General features: G+C 40.2%; 2 protein-coding genes across 3 annotated transcripts; one reads left to right on the top strand and one right to left on the bottom strand.

The window, feature by feature from the left end:
• Positions 1-282: 282 nt before the first annotated feature.
• POP1 (POP1 homolog, ribonuclease P/MRP subunit) lies at positions 283-11,171 on the bottom strand. Its single transcript, XM_053466775.1, has 16 exons — positions 11,048-11,171; positions 10,397-10,537; positions 9,374-9,508; positions 8,788-8,963; positions 8,117-8,365; positions 7,473-7,560; positions 6,863-7,050; positions 5,748-6,001; positions 4,852-4,945; positions 4,340-4,445; positions 3,263-3,382; positions 2,751-2,866; positions 2,441-2,632; positions 1,921-2,075; positions 1,363-1,659; positions 283-1,007 (listed from the first exon to the last, which is right to left on the bottom strand). The coding sequence occupies exons 2-16, from the start codon at positions 10,533-10,535 to the stop codon at positions 347-349; spliced, it is 2,970 nt and encodes a 989-aa protein (XP_053322750.1). The 5' UTR covers positions 10,536-10,537; positions 11,048-11,171; the 3' UTR covers positions 283-346.
• Positions 11,172-11,283: 112 nt separating this feature from the next.
• On the top strand, positions 11,284-17,870 carry RIDA (reactive intermediate imine deaminase A homolog). Of its 2 annotated transcripts, none has more exons than XM_053466267.1 (6): positions 11,284-11,439; positions 14,778-14,883; positions 15,301-15,355; positions 16,258-16,326; positions 17,223-17,278; positions 17,700-17,870. In XM_053466267.1, the coding sequence occupies exons 1-6, from the start codon at positions 11,375-11,377 to the stop codon at positions 17,766-17,768; spliced, it is 420 nt and encodes a 139-aa protein (XP_053322242.1). In that variant the 5' UTR covers positions 11,284-11,374; the 3' UTR covers positions 17,769-17,870. The 2 variants fall into 2 exon arrangements, with proteins under 2 accessions (XP_053322242.1, XP_053322243.1); XM_053466268.1 differs by lacking the exon at positions 11,284-11,439 and adding an exon at positions 12,150-12,281.
• The last annotated feature ends 1,596 nt before the right edge of the window (positions 17,871-19,466 follow it).

Raw genomic sequence — 19,466 nt, 5'->3', positions numbered from 1 at the left:
AAAACCATTATGAGAAAATACAAATGCAGTAATTCATATATTTATTCCCAACACAGTTAAATGTAAAGAAAAATAACGGTAAAAGGCTGTATTGCCAAATCCATTTTTGAGAACAATTAAAGAACATAAATGACTAACATTGCGTGAAATTACATTTAGTTTAACATGCAAGCATTTTCAAGGATCAGGAGAAAAAAAAATGTCTCCTTAAATATGTTTAAGACCCCAGTTACCGTGGGAAGAAACCAGTATACCCAACCTATTGAGAGACTTTAACAGCACTTGTGTGACTCAAAGCATCACTCAGGACTTTATTTCCCGTCGTGGTCCAGTAAAATGGTGATCGTTACACATCGATAAATAATTTGGCAAACCGATATTGAAGGGAGGATGGATTTCTAATCAATACAAATCCCTTCTTGTCTGCAGGTTGGCTCGATAACATATGTGTAAGGCCTGAAACACACACAAATCCTAATGCTTCACCACAGCCAGCAGCCATAGAAAAGTTCCCTTGTGTTACGAACCCAATAAGATGTCTGTTACAGTGTATGCTAAGCTCGGGCAAAGGCTGGGGCCACAAACCAAATGTCAGTTCATCTCTTTGTGAGAGTTGCTCGCCCGATATGTTTTCTGCAAGGTCATCTTTGGTTGTTGAAGGGTCATTTTTCTTCTTGCTCTTCTCTTTCTTTTTATCCTTTTGACATTTCAGCACTTTTTTCTTAAAAGTATCACTGTGTTTAGGCTCTTGGGGGCCCGGGAAAGATTTGTTGTTTAGATCCAGAAAATCCTGGCTAGATGGAATGCAGATGACCGCATGGAGTTCTGGACTACCTTTGCTCAACATGGACAATCTGACCCACACTAGCAATCTTGGAACATCCCTGGGAACTAGGTTTATTACATCAGGTAGATCTTGGGGTGTGGATTTTGAAGGCTGGTGAGCTCTTGGACGCCCACGACAGGGAAGACAACAGACAGAGAGCTGCCTTAGAGTCCTCTTGTTCCTAAAACAGACCACAAACATTTATTAGAAAAGTTAAGACACCATGACACAAATCTGACACAGAATATAATTCATTTGCATGTGAAGTTCACAAATACAATGAATGAATGAATGAATGAATGAATGAATGAATGAATGAATGGAGGGCAGCCACTCAAACCTTTTTTGGTCATCCCTATAAAGTATTACTGGAGTGTATCGTTGGCCAACAACATTGGCCAAAATATTGATAGACTTTCTTTGTGTGGAACTCGATAAGCAAAACCACAAAGCAAACAGATTTAGTCTTAACATGCTCTGAAATCCTTTTTCTACTGTAAATTATTCCGCAGATATATATTTATGTCAAACCAGACCTTAATACGGAGTAGGTAATCTCACGGTCTTCCTTGTCTGCTGTGTCTTTTGACTCGTTGTTGGTAGCGGGAGGGGAACAGATTTCAAGTTTTACATCTTCTGTGGGTGCAACATGAATCATTTCTGAGCTTTCGATATCCGTTCCCTTCGTTTCCACTTCCTGACCCTCAAATGCAGGAGGTTCCGTGCTAATCATGGTCCGAATCTCCCACTCTCTTGTTAGCTGATCCCAGGGACATCGGAAAGGCGCAAGAATACCATGCTTGATAAAGTTTGTTCTCTTAGCTGGTGGTCGTCTAGCATTGTAACAGAACAATTCCTTGTTATTGCAGAGAAGGATAGCATTTAGGCAAACAAAAAAAGTTTTTCTAGAACTTTACATTGTCTTTGGGTAATAGCCATTAGGTTGCACTGCAAAGCATTCTCCTATTATAGATTTATGGTTAAAATAAATATACTATATCAAAAATAAAAGGCTATCAAATCTGCTCAATTAAAAACTGATCTCTTTCCATCTCCCAAGTGAGAACAAAATTAGCTTGAAGATCAGATTTTACCTTTTGTATTTTTCTAGTAGAGAAATCTCTGTATCTTTCGCAGACTGATGTCCAGCCGGGCAGTCAACAAAGTCTCCCGGAACATACGGAGCGGCCATAAACTGAGAATGCTGCAAACTTTGCTGTAAACCTCCAACACGGACCCCTCTGTATATCTGTGCAGGATTTGGAGAGAGAGAGAGAGAGAGAATGAATGAGTGTGCATGTACTCAAGTGGTTCAATGCAGAGAGGGGGACACAGATATAATGCTAATGAAATAAGCATCTGACAATTCTCTGTTATGCAAAATACTTCAAACAGTTTTAGAGCTGAGAACACAGTGGGGTCACGTAATCCCGTGATATTACATGTTGGCATGGACAGCCAGATGGTGCCTCCCCCTGGTAAGGGGATAAGGTTTATCCAGGCAGACTCCGGATGCCATGAGGATGAAAACAAAAAGCTCACAAAGCCTTTTCATGGTCTGAGTACATTACATATTTACCAACATCATAAAAAAATACATGCATATCAACTTACAAAAGGGATCCAGAAGGCCATGCCCCATCCTTTAGGTAGGCAGATGTCCCAGCCGCTGCCCCAGCCTGGTCGTTCAGTGCCAGTGACTTTGCCAGGCTGCTGAATCAAAAGGACTGGGATCTTTGATTCACCGTCTCCCAGATCAAGTTGTGAGCCAGGTACAAGCAGCTCACCGCGTAAACGATTAAATTCCTGCACATAAATAAAATTATATAAACTTTCTTTAGATATAGCAGATCAATCATACATTATATCTTAGCTACAGATTCGCCACCTAAGATGCCATGTGAGAAGAGGCTCTTCGGTTTACCTGTTCTGAGATTTTGTTCTCTGTTGTCTTTGAACGGATTTCAGATGACCAGATAAGGCTATCTGCACATTCTACAGGAACCCCGCTGGACCGCAACAGTTTGGTTTGATCCCTGTCTGTAGAAAGAGAAAAAAAAAAAGCAGAAGTATTTTGTATAGTAAAAGGGTTTAATAAATAGGTTACAAAAAAGCCCTCTTATTACTCATTCAAAATAGTCACAGAAGTCTCAAGGCTGTTACAAAAGGCTGAAAGCGTCTTTATAAAAAAGGTGTATCTGCATTTACAGTACTTAGCAAGTATTAGGCAATGCTCATCATCAAAACAAATTAATGCAACGACATTCATCTATATATTGCAGTTTTTATCGCTTCGTTGGCCTCCCCAGGATTTGAACCTGGATCATCTGTATTGCAAGACAGAGGCTCCCATTGAGCACAAGGCCAGCAGTGGATAAACCTAATCCATCCCCAAACACCACCAGATCAGCTAGAAAGAAACGACATTGTGTTCACCTTCATATTTTTCTAGATTTGGCACAGCCTTTGTCTTCTTTTTCGGTAAGTTTAGCCTTGGATCTCCCAATGTAAGGCCAAGAATGGTTCCGGGTGGAACTTGTGCTGGATCTTCCAGTCCTTAATAAAATAACATGAAATTGTGCATCTGAAACAGATTATCTACAGATTCCAAAGCAGGCCTGCGTCGGTTCCAGAGCCATGCAACACCCTAGGGTCTGGCCTGGCCAACTGGATAGCAGACATTTATAACACAAGTTATATTTTGCAAAGAAATCAGTTAACATATTTGCATATAAAGTATTCAGCAGCAGCTGCCCACGAAGCCCAGTAACCAGTGTGACAATTCACTTAAAAGCTATACATTTCACATAACTCCAAATATTTAATTATAAAACAAGGTTTGTTTTCAGAAAAAAAAAGAAGTAATCTGAAAAATCTTATAAACAAGGTTTTTTTTTTTTTTTTTTTGTGTTTTTACACTCAGAGCTGGGAAACAGCCGCATTGCCATTGAATTTGCGTCTTATAATCAAGGAAAAACGGTAGCTAACAGAAATGTTCAAGCTGTAAATTCTTGAACTGGCGTCAAAACAATGGCAGGCAGCCTTCAGAATGTAGATTTATCACAGATGGCAAGACCTCTCGGTAGAGCGTAATCGACCTAAACACACAGTATGACTTTTTGAACACATACACGTTACCCCAGAACGTGTAAAGTGTCATTTAACTACAATAGACTGTAAAAGTATTCATTCATCAGATTGCACATTCAGTTTTCTAAGAGGGTTCAACAGTCACAGAAAAGTCCTTAAGAAGCCAGGATCAGTATATAAGTGTAGCAATCATTTACCAAGTTACTGATCAACTCATCTGCTTCAAGAATCACTGGCGCTGAGAGATTAAAGTCTTAACTAGAGATTACGTGAGGGCAAGTTTTAAAAACTGCCAATATAGTAATTGACATAAAAATTGATGGTCAACCACTGGAGCTGAACCAAGCTTTTCTTTCATTTACTGGATTCTGGGTATCATTTTCCTTAGTAAATAGAAGGCGGCTGAATGTATTCATTACGTACCTTGCAGCATCTGGAAGAGGGATTCCTGGCGGCTGTGAAGATGGACATTATCTGGATCCGTGCAGTAACTCGCCCACCAGCTGTGCGGTCCGGGATTCTCTGCTGCCTAAGAATAAAATCAGCATATTACAGATTATCCGGTACAAAGTCACTAAACACTCAAGAACGTAAAACCAAAATTATTCAGATTGAAGATGAAGTTAATCACAGGACAGCAGGGACAAGGATTTACATCCGTTACCCCCAAATACCAAGACATATTCAACACTATTCAGTTGTACACGGCTGTAGGATGGGAGTCAGACACACAAGCAGATTTTTTTTGGTTTTTCAATACTTATCTGGTCTACAAAATTAATTAGAAGATCCACATTGTTTTTTTTTTTTTTTCTATGGCACCAAGATGTTTACTTAAGCACCTTAAAGTTTATCTTGATCTAAAATCAGAACCAAGCAGGTCCCCAAAAACCCCAAACCACACAACTATGGATAGAGAAAACGGAAAACTATACTTTATGAAGTGGAGCAGCCCGCAGAGCTTCAGTGAGCACACAGTGTGAAAGAGGCCCGACCAGTCGATAACGAACAATTTCCATAGTCAAATCACTAGAACAGAGAGTAAAATGTTAATACAATATGCATAAACCCTACATTTAAATATTACTATAATACAATGCTATATTATCAACCAAGAAAAGAAGGTATTACGGGAGTTTCTGTATATATAACGATTCTGAAGTTTGGCAGCGGTGCTTGATATATTACAATAATCAAAACATAGATCATTGAGCACTACTCAGTGTAAATAATGCAGAGTAATAAAGTTCAACAGAGTTCCACAAAATGCAAAAAAATAATAAACTGCCACTCGCACGTATCCGATACATTTGTATCTACAGTATATATATTTATATGGTATATATAGATATCCATATAAAAGGCACTTCATCTTCAAATCAAAGTTGTTTGAATGTTCTTAAATATATAATATGCACAGCTGTGATATGCTATAACATTAAAACAACTTGTTGCCGATTCCTTTATTTAGGTATGACATTTTGCCTTTCTAAAATTTCTATGGCTATTGCAGATAGATTTGTATTTAATATGTACCGAGTTCCTCAGCATTATATACACTGGCTTTTGCGAGTGTCAGTTCATGCTTGGTATAGTACAGCCAGCTAAATAAAAGTGAATGAATGACAAATTACGGGCACATTTTTTTTTTAAATCTCTCATTCACAACTGGATTTCCTTTTGTTTTAAGCCATGTACCTATTGACATACTCTTTTTATATTTATTTTTTGAAGACCAGTGTTATTGAAGAACAAAAAAAACCAAAAAGTGGTTTTGTGTGGATTAATAACAAAGTGGGCAATTTAAAAAGGCAAGCAACGTGACACGTACCGAATGGTAACCGAGGCTTGTTTTGATGTCCATTGATAAGGATCGATAGAATCCCTTGTTCCATCACCGACAATCTTTTTCACAGGTACAGCCTTTTCCCCGTCTTTGTCTTGCCTTTTTCTTTTTTTGCCAGGGCTTTCAACAACCGCTTGCTTTTCTTCCCGTTGAAGAACCTGGGCCGGCTCTGGTTTGCAAACAGCATTGTCTGCCATTTCCTCACAGCAGAAAACGTTTTGGAGTTCTTTCAATATATCCTTATAAATAAAGAAATTAAAAAAAGGTCTCACATAGCATACATATATATATATATATATATATATCTCAAAGTATCCACAATACATGTAATCAAAGGGCTTATTCACTAAAGAGAAAATGGATATAGAAACATAGAAGAACCATACGGCCCATCCTAGCGTGCGGTCCTAATCAGGATTGATGATGTCTTAGATTCAGGATACCTTTATGCCTCTCCCCAAGCAGGCTTGATTTCCCTTACACAGTGTTAACCTCTTCCACTCCTGATGGGAAGTTGTTCCATTTATCTACCACCCTCTTAGTAAAGTAATACTTCCTTGCATTACATCTAAACCTCTGTCCTCTTGTTCTAACATTTCTCCTCCTTTGAAATAAACGTCCCTCCTGTTACTTTGTCAAATCCCATTAAGTAGGTAAATGTTTCTATCGCATCTCCTCTCCAAGCTACATACTTCACCGGGCCAGCCAAGCTCTTCATCTCACAGAAGCTCACAGAGCTTGGACTTTCATAATGTATAGCGAAATCAAGCAGAACACTCCCATTAGTGAATAGACCCCAAAATACAGGAACTACCACATCTTACTTATACATCAGAGTACTTCATAACATTTAACATAACAATGTCTCATTAAGGAAAACTGGCAGCGTGAATGTATATTAAAATACCATAAACAATGCAAATGTTACAAAATATCCTCGTAACACTGTCTTAAAATGTTTAGCTTTGTAAAAAACCTATTCAAAGCCAGAGAGGTCGATGGAAAACATCCATTGTAGGCAAAATAGCCATTTAAATAAATATACATGTTGAAGAGAATGCATTGTGTCGCCTGAATTACTGGTGCGTAAGGATTAGTACCTTTTTGAAGGCAGGATGGGTCCAAATCCACAACTGCCTTTTGCTAGACGGTTGCACAGGAGCACAGTTTGGCTTCCAGATAAAAGTAACCGGGGCCAGTGCCTCCTCGGGGTATTTATCCGCTTTGTAAAGGACCAGGGAACCTTGGCGTCTTCCAGACAGACACTGGGCTGCAGCAAAGGAGGGACCTGGAGAAGTAAAGAAAAGCGATCATCAGCAATAGAGCACACGTCGTCATGTAATTACAATATTTTCCAAGGGCATGTTGTCCCCAAAAGCTCTAGAGGTATAACTACTAAAGGTGAAACGGCTGGTGTCTATTTGGAGTAGTTTATATGAACAGCCTTGCGGGAAGCACCTGGCTCCTAGTGTTTAAAATAACGGGAAACCCTAAAATATGTAAATCATGATCAGCAAAATGTGCAGGACCCCATTTAATGCGTGCTCTGGAATCCTACTATAAAATCTCTTATCTTTTCCCATTTGGTTTTGTAAATTACTCCCAACCCTTTAGGACCCAATAAGACATGATAAATCGTCAATTATAATAAAAGAACGGTTAAATAAATCAGATGTGGGTGGCTCAGTAATGGTCTTTTAACAATGTTACCTGTGTCTGTGCTGCAGAGTCTGGACAACGACTTCAAGAGCTCCTCTTCCTCACCAATCAACTCGAGACAGCAGAGATAAGATAAATCCTACAAACACACAGAGTTATACAAGGCCAGCGACCTTCATCAATGAGGCTAAAGCGAGAGAACAACATTAAAGTTGTTTTGGTGGTGTCATTTACTATGCTACCACCAAAGAATTATGCACCATTATACAATTCTCAGCGCTCCCTGTGCCTCTGATTTACAGTCAAACTTCCATTTTCTTTCATTTCAAGACCTTGTATTCAGTCAGTTCAAAGAACACACAAACACTATATGGACAAAAGTATTTGGACACCTGATCATTACACAAACAGGGACTTTGATGACATCATATTCTAAATACATAGACATTAATATGTAGTTGGTCCCCTCTTAAAGCTAGAACAGCTTCCACTCTTCTGGGAAGGCTTTCCACAAGACTTTGGAGCGTTTCTGTAGGAATCTTTGCCCATGAGTCAAACGGCTCCATCCTACTTAGCTTGACAGCATGTTAGACGGTCACAGATGGGTAGTGACAGAATTCCATTAATTGCCCCTTCATGAATTATATAACATTATTATATAATATTTATATACACATAGTGGTGATCAAAGATACCTGTAAAAGGCAATTACTTGTCATTGCTCTGTAACAAGTCCGGTAACTCTTCATGGTCGGTCTGTCTGGCAGGCAGTACCCCCATTTCTTAAGCATGTGAAACCGCTTTGTGTGCCATATGTGGGTTTCCAGCCAAATGTTCTTCCTCTGCCTTCGGTTAAACGCCATCTGCAGGTTTCCATGCCGTCTTCTTGCTTTGCGGCACTTGCTCTTTGACTGTTCCTTTTTCTGGTGCACAGATTTGTCCATCTGTATAGAAGATACACTAAAATTAACCTTCTTGGTCCCCAGTTGGCACAATGGATGCGATAATAAGCCTAATGGGCAAATCAAGACTAAAGGGGAGAACTAGGTGTCACTGCAGCGTGTTCCACCTTATATACCGAATGCAACATTTTCATAACCGATTGTAGTATTAAAAACAGCATTCTTCATATTGCTAAGAGTCAAAACCCTTCCAAAAAAAACCACATTATTTAATAGGGTGAAAATCTGGCTGAATATTTTCTTCTGGGAACAATTACTAGCCATGTGACAAAAGCAGGCAGCCAAACAACTTTTTTTTCTTATACAATTAAACTTTCAGATAAACAAAACAAAAAAACATAAAAAGGTCTATTTGCTTAACATATTTTCTTGCATACAAAAGTGTATTACGCACAAATAGCTACCTCCTTTTTAGCAATCTCTCGCAGTCGTCTTGGTAATCGTTTTATGTCGTAACCCATGGCCCTTCTGCGCATGTGTCTGGGTAAAGACTGAAATACTAAGCAGTTGGAAGTTTTCTGGGACACAGCTTTAGCCATCGCATTGATTTCTGCAGCACGGGCCTGGGCAAACATTGTTGCTGCAGGAATAAACATGTGGTTATTATTCAATGAGATACAGAACAAGAAAAAATATGCATGCAATCTATCTGTGTCCAATAATAACCGGAGGGCCATCAACAGAGTGCGGTTATTGCACAAATATCGCGTTAGAGCACATAACAAGATAGTTTATTAAAAGTGCTCTGCAAAAGGGCTGTAGAATGATAATACGGTAGAAGTGACATAATGAGGGAATAAAAGAAATCCTGAGAATACGAAGATTCAACGGCTGCTCCCACAAACACATAATTTAATAGTTTTGGTTGACTAGACTGTCTAAGACAAAGGTGAAGAGTTTGACAGGTGAGGCCAGTCTGCATGATAAGCAAGGATTTATTTAAGTCTTGTCCCATCAGAGACTTCTTGGGCCTCTACATGACGCAAGTACCTGTTATATATTTAGGAACTAGATGTGCATCAGGGGGCCCTCCTCGTCCTTTGCCTTCAGTAGCCTGAAAACAGGTACCAGGAGATTGACCTTGAAACCTTTGCTGCTGCCCTCCAGAGGTTCCAGGGCGGCTATCTACAAAAGAACAAGATGCAAATTATATTTTTTGACCTTATATCTATAAACATTTTTTTACAACTTTATACATGGATCCAGTGAAGCAAATGCACTCTGTACTACAGCCTTAAAACAGAGCTCAGGACAGAAGTGTCATGCTGATGATTCCCACCAACGATGAACCGGCTGTCTATAAGCGGTGATCTGGCTTTTGCACCCGGCTTACATGGACCCCTTGGAGCAAATGTCCGGCTGTTCACATCCTTTAAAGGGGTCCATGTATTAAGTGGATATAGAGGCAAAAAGGTGGTCATTGTTAACCTAACGTGCACTCGCCTACTCCAAATCCCTCGCAGTGGTGGCAGCAATACAAGATTTCTACGGGAACAGCGAGTCTCTGGGCCTGTCTGGTAGCAGCAGATTAGTGTTCAATGCCTCTGCTACGCCCTTCATTTTAAGTGGAGGGGTTTTCCATTACAACTTAGGTTGCGTATGCAAATGAAAAGCAGACCAAAAAATAAAAATTAAAAAAAAAAAAAAAAAAAAAAAAATGTTAGATCATCATACTTATAGCTAAATAATTTCCACTGACAATGTGTAACCATGTCACTTACACAAGTGCAAACAACAACAAATTTAAATATATACAGTTGGTAAGCATATGAAGGTTTAGAATTTCTTGCTTGTGGATCAGGGAAGAAAGAGAAAGGAAGAAAGAAAGGAAGAAAGAGAAAGGAAGAAAGAGAAAGGAAGAAAGGATTCTTGTTTTCGATGTGACGAGTCAGTTAATTTAGTATTTTAAAGAAAAAAACCTTAAGCTTCAGCTAACACAGAAAACTTCTACTTTAGATATAAGTAGTTTTGCCGTGAAGCTCCGTAACAGAGCCATTTAGGACGTCGGATTACCTCGATGTGGGTGAAAGCTTCCACGTCCCCCATTGCTCGGAGGACGGCCGCCCTGACCAGAACCAAAATCAGACAGGCTCACGCTGGAAGGCTGGTTTCGCATCCGCTTTGCATATTTTTTTTCTTTAGCAGTTGACATCTCTAAAGTAAATGAATGAAACATTTTAGCTCATTTTAGTTTCTCATATAAAGTAAATGAAAAACATTTTAGGGGGATCAATGCGCACACCCTTACCCAGAATCCCTTGCAGTGGTGGCAGCAATACAAGATTTCTATGGTAACAGGGAGTCTCTGGGCCTGTCTAGCGGGTGCAGATTCGTGATTAATGCCTCTGCCACCCCCTTAATGTTAAGTGGAGGGGTTTCCATCGCCTTTACCCCACCATAACTTTTATTAAGGGTTAAACCAAGAAACAGAATGCTGCTACAGACGGTGCGGTAATCATTGTCGACAAGCACATGGTGGGAATAAAACCTATAATCCTGCATTACAGAAATGCCGAAATACAAACATTTAACAATAAAAAAAAAAATCACTTCCGGGTGAAGCAGAGCAGTTGGCTTCTAACAAATCGTCTCGTCGGAATGTATTTGACTCGCGGCCTATAGCGAGTACTCCGCGAACCATCATAAAGTGACAGCTCGTCCTACCTGCGTTATGATGTTTGCTGAAAGCAGAAACGACACTACTGTAACTGCATCCCACACTCCCTGCAGCATCAATCCACAGAGCTCACACGTGGGAGAAGAGCAGTGCGTTCCAAGCCTCGTTCTTGGTCTCACACGCAGACTCTGATTGGTGGATTGTTTTGTGCGCGTATGATTGGACGTCCGTGACAGCAGAACACACCCACCCCCTCTTGCAGCGCTGGGCTGACGTGTGCGCATGCGCATGGAGTTTCAGTGCATGCGGTGTTAGTGGGTAAGTTAGTAGATCGCAGACAGGGAGCTCTTGTGGGGCATCCAGCGATAAGCAACATGGCAGCACTCATCAGAAGAATAATCACCACCACCAAAGCACCAGCTGCAATTGGGCCATATAGGTAAACATCGCTTTTCATTGTTTCCTGTATTGCACACACACACATTCACCTATACAATTCCTTACAGCAGGTGTGTTTCTTTAACAAGGGCACATTAACCCTTGCATTGAAGTAGCCTTTGTTTTTATGGAATTAAAAGGTAAAAAATCCTGCATAACACGTGTCTTTAGATATGGCTAATCTGCTGACAAAACTGTGAACCGGTCGGCGGAGTATGTAAAATAAAGTTCACAAAGGGTTAATGGCACATAACAATGTTTGTGGTTTTTTACACAATTCACAGTTGTGTTTTATTGTAGTGTTCAAAGTGATTCCAGGATAAATTAAGGGTATACAGTATGTAACATGTATTTTACACCCGAAATAAACATTTTTATCCTTAAATTACAAAGGGCGGTAGTTTAGTGGAACCGCCTCCCAGCAAAAGCGGTAGAGACTAATACAGTGAGAAAATATACACATGACGAGACCGGGCACTGATTACGGTCAGATCAGACGAGCGGAATGGTTCTTATCTGCTGAGTCCCGTGTTTCTTGTTGGTTTGGTTTGCCGTGATGTGTAGGTTTTACACGCACCGCGTGTGATTATTCCTTTAGCGTGCCCAAAGCAGCTGTAACTGTTTTTCCTATAAACAGCTCCCGGATGGTGTTGTTTGTACTGATCATAGTGACCGTTGGCAGAGTACTCCCTGGGTGGCTCCGTTTATATCAGTAGGTATCAAAGGTTATATTGTAGCCGCCGCGTGTATCAGACGGCCAGGATCATTACACTGGATCATGTCTTTTACATTAAGACGCGTTATTTCCACGCCCGCGGCTCCCGTCCTGAAGAACGTGTATAGGTAGGAATATCTTATATGAAACTTTCTTTCAGTGTAAGTGAAGTGTAGGTTATGTGTCGCTGTGTCATCGGGTGTATGGCGTGAGTTAAACATTGTGCTCTAACGTCTTCTCTGTTAGCGGTTGGGGAAATTATACTTTTGATGTAGGATTTCTTTCATTATGTGATTTATTATGGTCTCCTTATTTATTATAAGTTTATTACGGGCTCTTAACCATCTCACTATCTTGTCTATCTCACAATCTTATCTGAAGGTCACTGGGGTTGGTCCTTCATTATATAAAGTGAAGTCCGTGAGATGAAGCTGCAGCTCTCCCCCTGAATAAACCCCTCTGTGCCACCTGTACTTCTTTTATCTTTCTACCAAGTCTGCCCCCAAGCATTGCCTCTCTGTGATTCTTTCCTATTGAATACGACCGTCGCTGTCACTGCTTTTACTTTACATAAATTGATTAAAACGTCTATAGTTTGTGCCTCTTTTTCAATCATCCTAATGGTTTTGGACATATTTGGTTTGGAGCGTATAGACTATAAGTCTAGGGAAGCTGAGATCTAGTCGATTAACCTGCCGGGACGTTCCCTTCTCCTTTCCAAAGGCAGGCCAAACAAATCAGCAGGGGAGAGAAAACCAAATGGGGAGAAAAAAACTACAGATGGCGATAACCGGACGTTACAATGGCTGCTTCTGGTGTTATACGTACAAGCTCGGCCCCTGATATATAAATAATTGTATTTTACTTAATATTGTTTATAAACATCATTATTTACTCGTCTGGAACTATAAAATGCAGCATATGAGAACGTGATAGATCCGTGTTGTCGCTGAAGCCTCTGTGCCCTGGGCTCCTGGAGGGGCCCGAGGGCCAGCCTCCTCCCTACAGACTATGGGCCCTGGCACATGTAAAGTCCATAGGCCCGGGTCATCCTATCCTTTGCCATAAATTCTATAAATATTATAATAAATAAAGAGACAGCACGGTGCATCTCACGTCAAATAACCCAACAGGACGTTCATCCGGGAGCTCTACTGAGAACGTTTCACTGGTCCATTCTCGATGGTAAAGCCATTCTTTAATGGTTTTTATGTCATTTTTAATGGTCAGAGTATGCGGTATTCTTTCGTTCCTCGTCTTTCAGGCTGCGGTGCGTCTCTTGTGTCCGGGTCGCTGCATCGCGGTGTCTCTCGTCGACCTTTAACCTGTCGCTGTCTATATTAGTAAAAGAAACTCTAGGGGGAGTTGTAGTGTGTCGTCCAATCACAGCTGCCCAGTAGCCACCCGCCCCCCCCACATCCTCCCAGTCTCTCCAGTTTGGGTTCTTGTGGCGTCAGCAATTATTACAATAAACGTCACATATTAATAAAACACCAGTTATCTATAAAAAGGTTAACGTGTACAAAAATGGACTTATCACCATGGCAACCATTCCCACTCATTTATACTTTGCACCCGTGTAACATTTCATACATAACCCCCATGTCATTGTTAAAAAGCTGTGTCCTATAGAAACATGACGGCAGGTAAAGACTCTGATTCAGGATAGACGGATCCCCGTACCACGCATGTTTAAAGCCCTTCTCTGTATGTGTATAAGTAGTGGATCGTTGTCATGCTTCTTCTACATAGGCCGCCATTGTGCTTCATGTCACTAACTGCGGCTAAAAAGCTATAAACAAAGTCATGCGTCTGCAGCCCCGAACATTACTATGGCAACTTTTTAAAAAAAACTTTAAAAAGTATAATAATGTAAAAAAAAAAAACCTGCCAAACACCTGCAAGCTCATAGGAGCAGGGCCCTAAGTTTCTTCTGTGTCAGTATGTCTTACGGTGTTTTAATGTTATTTTCAAACATTTATTTGAAGATATTTGGTTGGTTATCTTTTTTTTTTTTTTTTTTTTTTTTTTACATTATTGCCGGTTCATTATCAATTAATGTAGAAATATAAAATAAAAAAAACAACAACATTATCGTCCCCAACCCAATATTTTATATTATTTATAATAATAGCATAGTATGTACAGAAAAAGATAAATTGTCCTTAAAAAATTGTGTGGGTACACTAAACACATAGAAAACAATTGCTAAGGTGTGAAATACCCATGTCATGAAGGGGTTAACATGTATACAATATAATGTGTGTGTGTGTGTGTGTGTGTGTGTTTGTATAGCCCCAGAATTACATACATTGAGACAGGTCTTCTATACGCAGTGAGGAGCTGTTCTCTTTATTACATTGGTATGGAGCGTATACGTTAAGGGGACTCGTCTCACGCAGATTCTCGGTGCTTCCATAGCAGCCACCGCCTCCATCGTATGAACATTGTTTAGGTTGTAGCTGTTGATGATTCTTTGATGATACTTTGCGGAAGGCATTGATGGTGGGCCGTGTTCTCGTTCTCGCTGCGCAGGCACTAGACGTTGGTGCCCAGACATGGACCTGTTGTTCGGGAGTCTGATCCTTTCTGTGATGTGATTTTTGTGCTCTGTGTTTTTTCAGCCAAGCCGTGGTGGTCGATAAGACTATGTATGTCTCCGGGCAGCTGGGTATGGACCCTGTGACCGGACAGCTTGTGCCCGGAGGAGTGAAGAACGAGGCAAAGCAGGTGAAGAATCTTTGTATTAAATAGAGTCCTGTTTATTCTAGAGTCCAGTGAATAATCATCAAGGACGAGCATCATACAAGTAACTCACAAGTTCCACAAGTGTCGATTCAACCGCGACGCACGCACACACACGCACACACACGTGTAAACCATTCAACAAATGTGTCTCTGGAGTTTTTCTCTAGATAGGGTAATGCTGAGGAAATAAGAGCTATCTTCAATCCGTCCCAAACTCACCCTAAGTGTCCACCAAATGACCCCTTGAGCTTTTCTGTTTTCATTAGTGGTCCCCAACTCTTTCATGTACGTTTTAAATCCCTCATTGTCGATGATATAAATGTGCAATCTTTTTTCTGATTGGTCGTTAAAGGAATGTACGGTAAATTCGGCAGTAACGTGTTTTCCTGGTCCCCCCAGGCTTTGATAAACATGGGCGAAATCCTGAAAGCCGCAGGAAGCGATTATAATAATGGTAAGCGCTTTTAGCTTTTACTCGCACTTGTCTCTCTTTTCCAGTTCCTGTTCATTGGACGAGGGCCGGGCGGCTGGGCCACCTTAGCTGGGATGCTATGACCAGCTGGAATGGGATGAAGCCTGCTGGTTTTATCGCTTGTCTATATGTGGACATTAAAATGGGTTATATGACTTATTTCTCCATTACTTCGCGCTTATTCTGTGAAGTCTTATTATAGTTCCGCTTCCTACTGTCTCCGGTGACATGAGGGCAGCAGTGGTGGGTGAGGGGGGCTGTGTAGAGGACATGGGCAGGAAGAGGACATCAGAGATCTTCTTGTTGCAGGCTATATACCCTATAGAGCAGGAGTGTCCAACCTGCGGCCCTCCAGCTGCTGCAGGACTACACTCTCCCATACTCCTCAGTCAGCCCCATTATGGGAGATGTAGTCCTGCAGCAGCTGGAGGGCCGCAGGTTGGACACCCCTGCTATAGAGGAGTGCGTCTAGCCAGCTCAGCCTCCATAGCAACCTTACACCGCACTGCTCCAGAATATGACATCATATCTCATCGTTCAGCATAGAGGACGGGGGGGGATAGGGCAGCTCCCAGCTGAAACATCAACCTACCCAGCGCATGTTGGTAGGTACCCCGCAATATAAAAGTGCAACATACTGGGGGGGCAGCGACAGTTCTGTTTTAACTATGTGTTACTCCGGACCGTTCTGGTTGGGTCCTGCGTCCTTTATAATGTTTGGTATAAGTGCAGCATAATAACTAAAACTGCTGTTTCAGAGCTTAAAAGTATGGTCTAATTTTGAATGCATGTTAGTCTGTTTTGTGTTTTGTAATAACAAATATATACAGTAATTCCAAACAGTGAGCGTTATTAATCCGGTAACAACTATGAATTTTTTTCAGTTGTGAAAACAACCGTTCTGTTGGCCGACATCAACGACTTCAATGACGTGAATGAAATTTACAAACAATGTAAGTACTTGACTGTTAACAACATGAATTCCCTAACAAAACCAAAACCACCGTCGTAGCTGTGGATTAATGGTGTATTTAATAGAGAATGCTGATTTGTGTTGATCAGGGTTGTGTGTGTTTTTGTAGCGTGTCGATGGGTCGGGTTGTTTATATACCCGTGAATCCTGAAATGGATCATGAACACTGTTGACTCTTATTAGAACTGGCTCTCGTTAATTTAATATGCATGCCGAGCAGCGAAATAATGCTCTAAAAGTTTGATACCTAGAACATGTATTAATTCTGTATGACGGAGTATATATAGTGAAGGGTGTTGTACCAGATGTATTTCTGCCATCGGCTGTCAAATACGTCGATAATATAGTGTAAGGAACAACATCGTCCGCAATGGGGCAGCTACCCCAAAGGATTATGGGACGACGCCGATGACATTCATAGGAATACTACCTTTCATATTTTCCAATTTATGGGGTTGATGGCACGATTAAAAAATATATTGAACATGTGACGTTTAACTGTTAGCCCCTGTGTGAACCTGCCCGGTTATTGTAGCCAGCATGTGATAGATCACAAGAGCTGAGTCCTCTTCCCCTTCTGTATTAATAGGTTTATTCTTATTGTTGTCAATTTTTGTATTCTCCTTTCTTTGAAGTGGCGCCATGGAATCTATTGGTGATCTAGAAATAAAATGTAATAAAAATGACTAGTCCAGAGGTGCAGCTGCCACCTCTACACCCATTCAGACACGTACATTAGATTAGCGTAAAATATACAAAATCATATAGGCATATTTGGATTAGTTTTAAGTTAAATATATTATTAAACACCGTTCATATTTTTTTTTAAATGTAATTTAATATTGCAACTTTTTTTTTCTTTTTTTTTTTCTACAGTTTTCAAAAATAATTACCCAGCAAGGGCAGCTTATCAGGTTGCTGCGCTACCAAGAGTAAGTCCTAATTATTACACAAGAATTATCAGTCTTGGAAATCAGTCTATATATATTGCTAGTTATCATTATTTTATTTTTTTAACTTCTGAGAACTGCAAAGAATGGGCAGATTAAAGCGATGGGGTGCTCTTATATTGTCCAATACACTGACCAGCTACTCAAGTGATTGTTAAAGTTGGTTTGATACAGCAGTATTACATTTATATAACCCCTATGTTAAGAAATAAAGAATATATAATATGAGCAGCTTGCTTTATGTACCTAATGATTCCAGGCATACTTTCGTTGTCCCCCGCTACTCTCTCTTTAACCCATAAAAGAAAGGGTAAATGCATGTCCCCAAACAATGTATTTTTATAATGTATTTTATTGTTTGGATGAATATTGTAACTGTATTTTATTACATATTTATTTTCAGGGAGGGAGAGTGGAGATTGAGGCTGTGGCTGTTGTCGGACCCATAACTGAAATTTCCTCCGCTTTATAAGGACAGCCTGTTCAACACCTGACTGTGCCCAAGAAACACTGTATTTTTTGTTGCTTTTTTTAGGAAAAGATCAATAAATCTATTTTACATGCGCCAACATAATGTATTTGGAAGTGCTTGATATAATGTGTTCGGAAGTTCTACCAATAACATGTGTAAATGTAGAAGGCTGTGTGTGTAGAACTTACTAACATTGTATAAAACTTTAAGGATGATCCAAAAGCTTAGTAGTGCAAAGCACCCAGTTGGCAAACACAGACTTTGCATCATCTCGGGATGTAATGTGCCCATGGGTTAATACTTCCAGGTATTGAATGGTAATGAACTTTAAGAATTCAAGATGTTTCTATCCAATGCTTTCCTTATCGCGTATTTCCATCCTTTATAATTTGTCAAATTAGATATTATAGAGCAGCTTCTTGCCGCAATCTGTAAAGGAAGGGTTCATGGTCTGTAGTTTGGACCTTCTGTGACTGTTTCATGTGATGTTCAGTTAATATCAAGGATGTCCGCAATCAGTCAAGCTGTGTATGCGCATCATTATTACCTGCCCTGAATTGCCAGAGATTCCCTTTATTTGTTGAAGCCTGGGATGACCAAATGTTTTAACATAAGGTTTCCTCACTGATGTCTTGTGCTTATTGAGGAGCATACTTTAACATCTAGACAGAGATGGCCTTCTACTGCAACCCATTACAAGGAACACGATCACCTACCAAGCCTAATGTTTGTAATATCGTTGGGTATCTTATCATCTGACGGTGCTGGTAACACAGGTAACCTTTTCAAAAGTTTCAAACATGTTGCTAGAACCTGACATTCATTGAGTTAAACATTTAAAGGCTGCACTTTTTGATGAAGAATAATGATGGAGGCAACAAGTCCTCTGTGCTCCAACACCTTTCCCAAGGTCTGGACATCTGTGTCATTCTACAGACAGGGAAAAGAAAAAATGTCGGTGCGCTAAGCTAGTTCTAGCGCTAGTTCATGCTACAGACACTTTACCTGATAATCAAGCACGGTGGGTCCCATCCCAGTCCTCGAGGCGCAGTAACAGTAAAGCGTCATTACTAGGTTCTGTTCTAATAGTGAGATTCAAACTTGGACCGATGGACCAGTTATCTAGATTTCTCTTTACAAGGAGTTGATAAAAGTTTAGCTTCTATATGTCCCCACTGGTGAATCCCAGAGAAATGTTATTTTAACCTGTAAGTAGAATGGCTTGAATTTTTCCTTCTTATTAAAAGGTAACTGTCCTAAGATGAGAGAACTGATGAGGCAGCTGTAAAAAGATTAGATAGGCCTGCTATAACCTGGGATTATGTATGTTTAACAGATAAACACAAATGTAAATGTGGATCAGTCCACGTGGCTCTCTTATTTTACCCCGGACACCCCATCTGTAAAGATTAAACCCCCATAAAATAAAATCCTTCTTAGGCTGATGCTGTAGCATTATGACTGGCATATTGCATGTGGCTTTTCGGCCATTTGCGTGTTTCTTATAAACCAGGACCAAAGAGGATTTATCTACATTATGGGAATAAATGCATCTTTTTTTATTTTTTTAGTTTATTAAAGCACTCCTCAGTAGGTCTTAGTGTGCATAAGGAACAGACTTTTATATATATTCACAGTAAATGACAAAATAGACCAAAATAGCTTCCGTTTGGAACATAGACAAAGCAACATCTTCAT

Source organism: Spea bombifrons, chromosome 5, assembly GCF_027358695.1.
Source record: "Spea bombifrons isolate aSpeBom1 chromosome 5, aSpeBom1.2.pri, whole genome shotgun sequence".
Classification (NCBI taxonomy): Eukaryota; Metazoa; Chordata; class Amphibia; order Anura; family Pelobatidae; genus Spea; species Spea bombifrons.
This window is presented reverse-complemented; position numbering and strand designations above follow the sequence as displayed.

Bases quoted from the DNA above. Each gene is read 5' to 3' on its own strand.
- RIDA (XM_053466267.1), top strand. From the start codon at position 11,375: ATGGCAGCACTCATCAGAAGAATAATCACCACCACCAAAGCACCAGCT. The intron at 11,440-14,777 runs GTAAACATCGCT...GTGTTTTTTCAG, and splicing joins GCTGCAATTGGGCCATATAG to CCAAGCCGTGGTGGTCGATA. The intron at 17,279-17,699 runs GTAAGTCCTAAT...ATTTATTTTCAG, and splicing joins AGGTTGCTGCGCTACCAAGA to GGAGGGAGAGTGGAGATTGA.
- POP1 (XM_053466775.1), bottom strand. From the start codon at position 10,535: ATGTCAACTGCTAAAGAAAAAAAATATGCAAAGCGGATGCGAAACCAG. The intron at 7,561-8,116 runs GTATCTTTGATC...GTGTGTTTGTAG, and splicing joins CAAGTAATTGCCTTTTACAG to GATTTATCTTATCTCTGCTG. The intron at 4,446-4,851 runs GTATAGTTTTCC...TTTTATTCTTAG, and splicing joins GGGCTGCTCCACTTCATAAA to GCAGCAGAGAATCCCGGACC.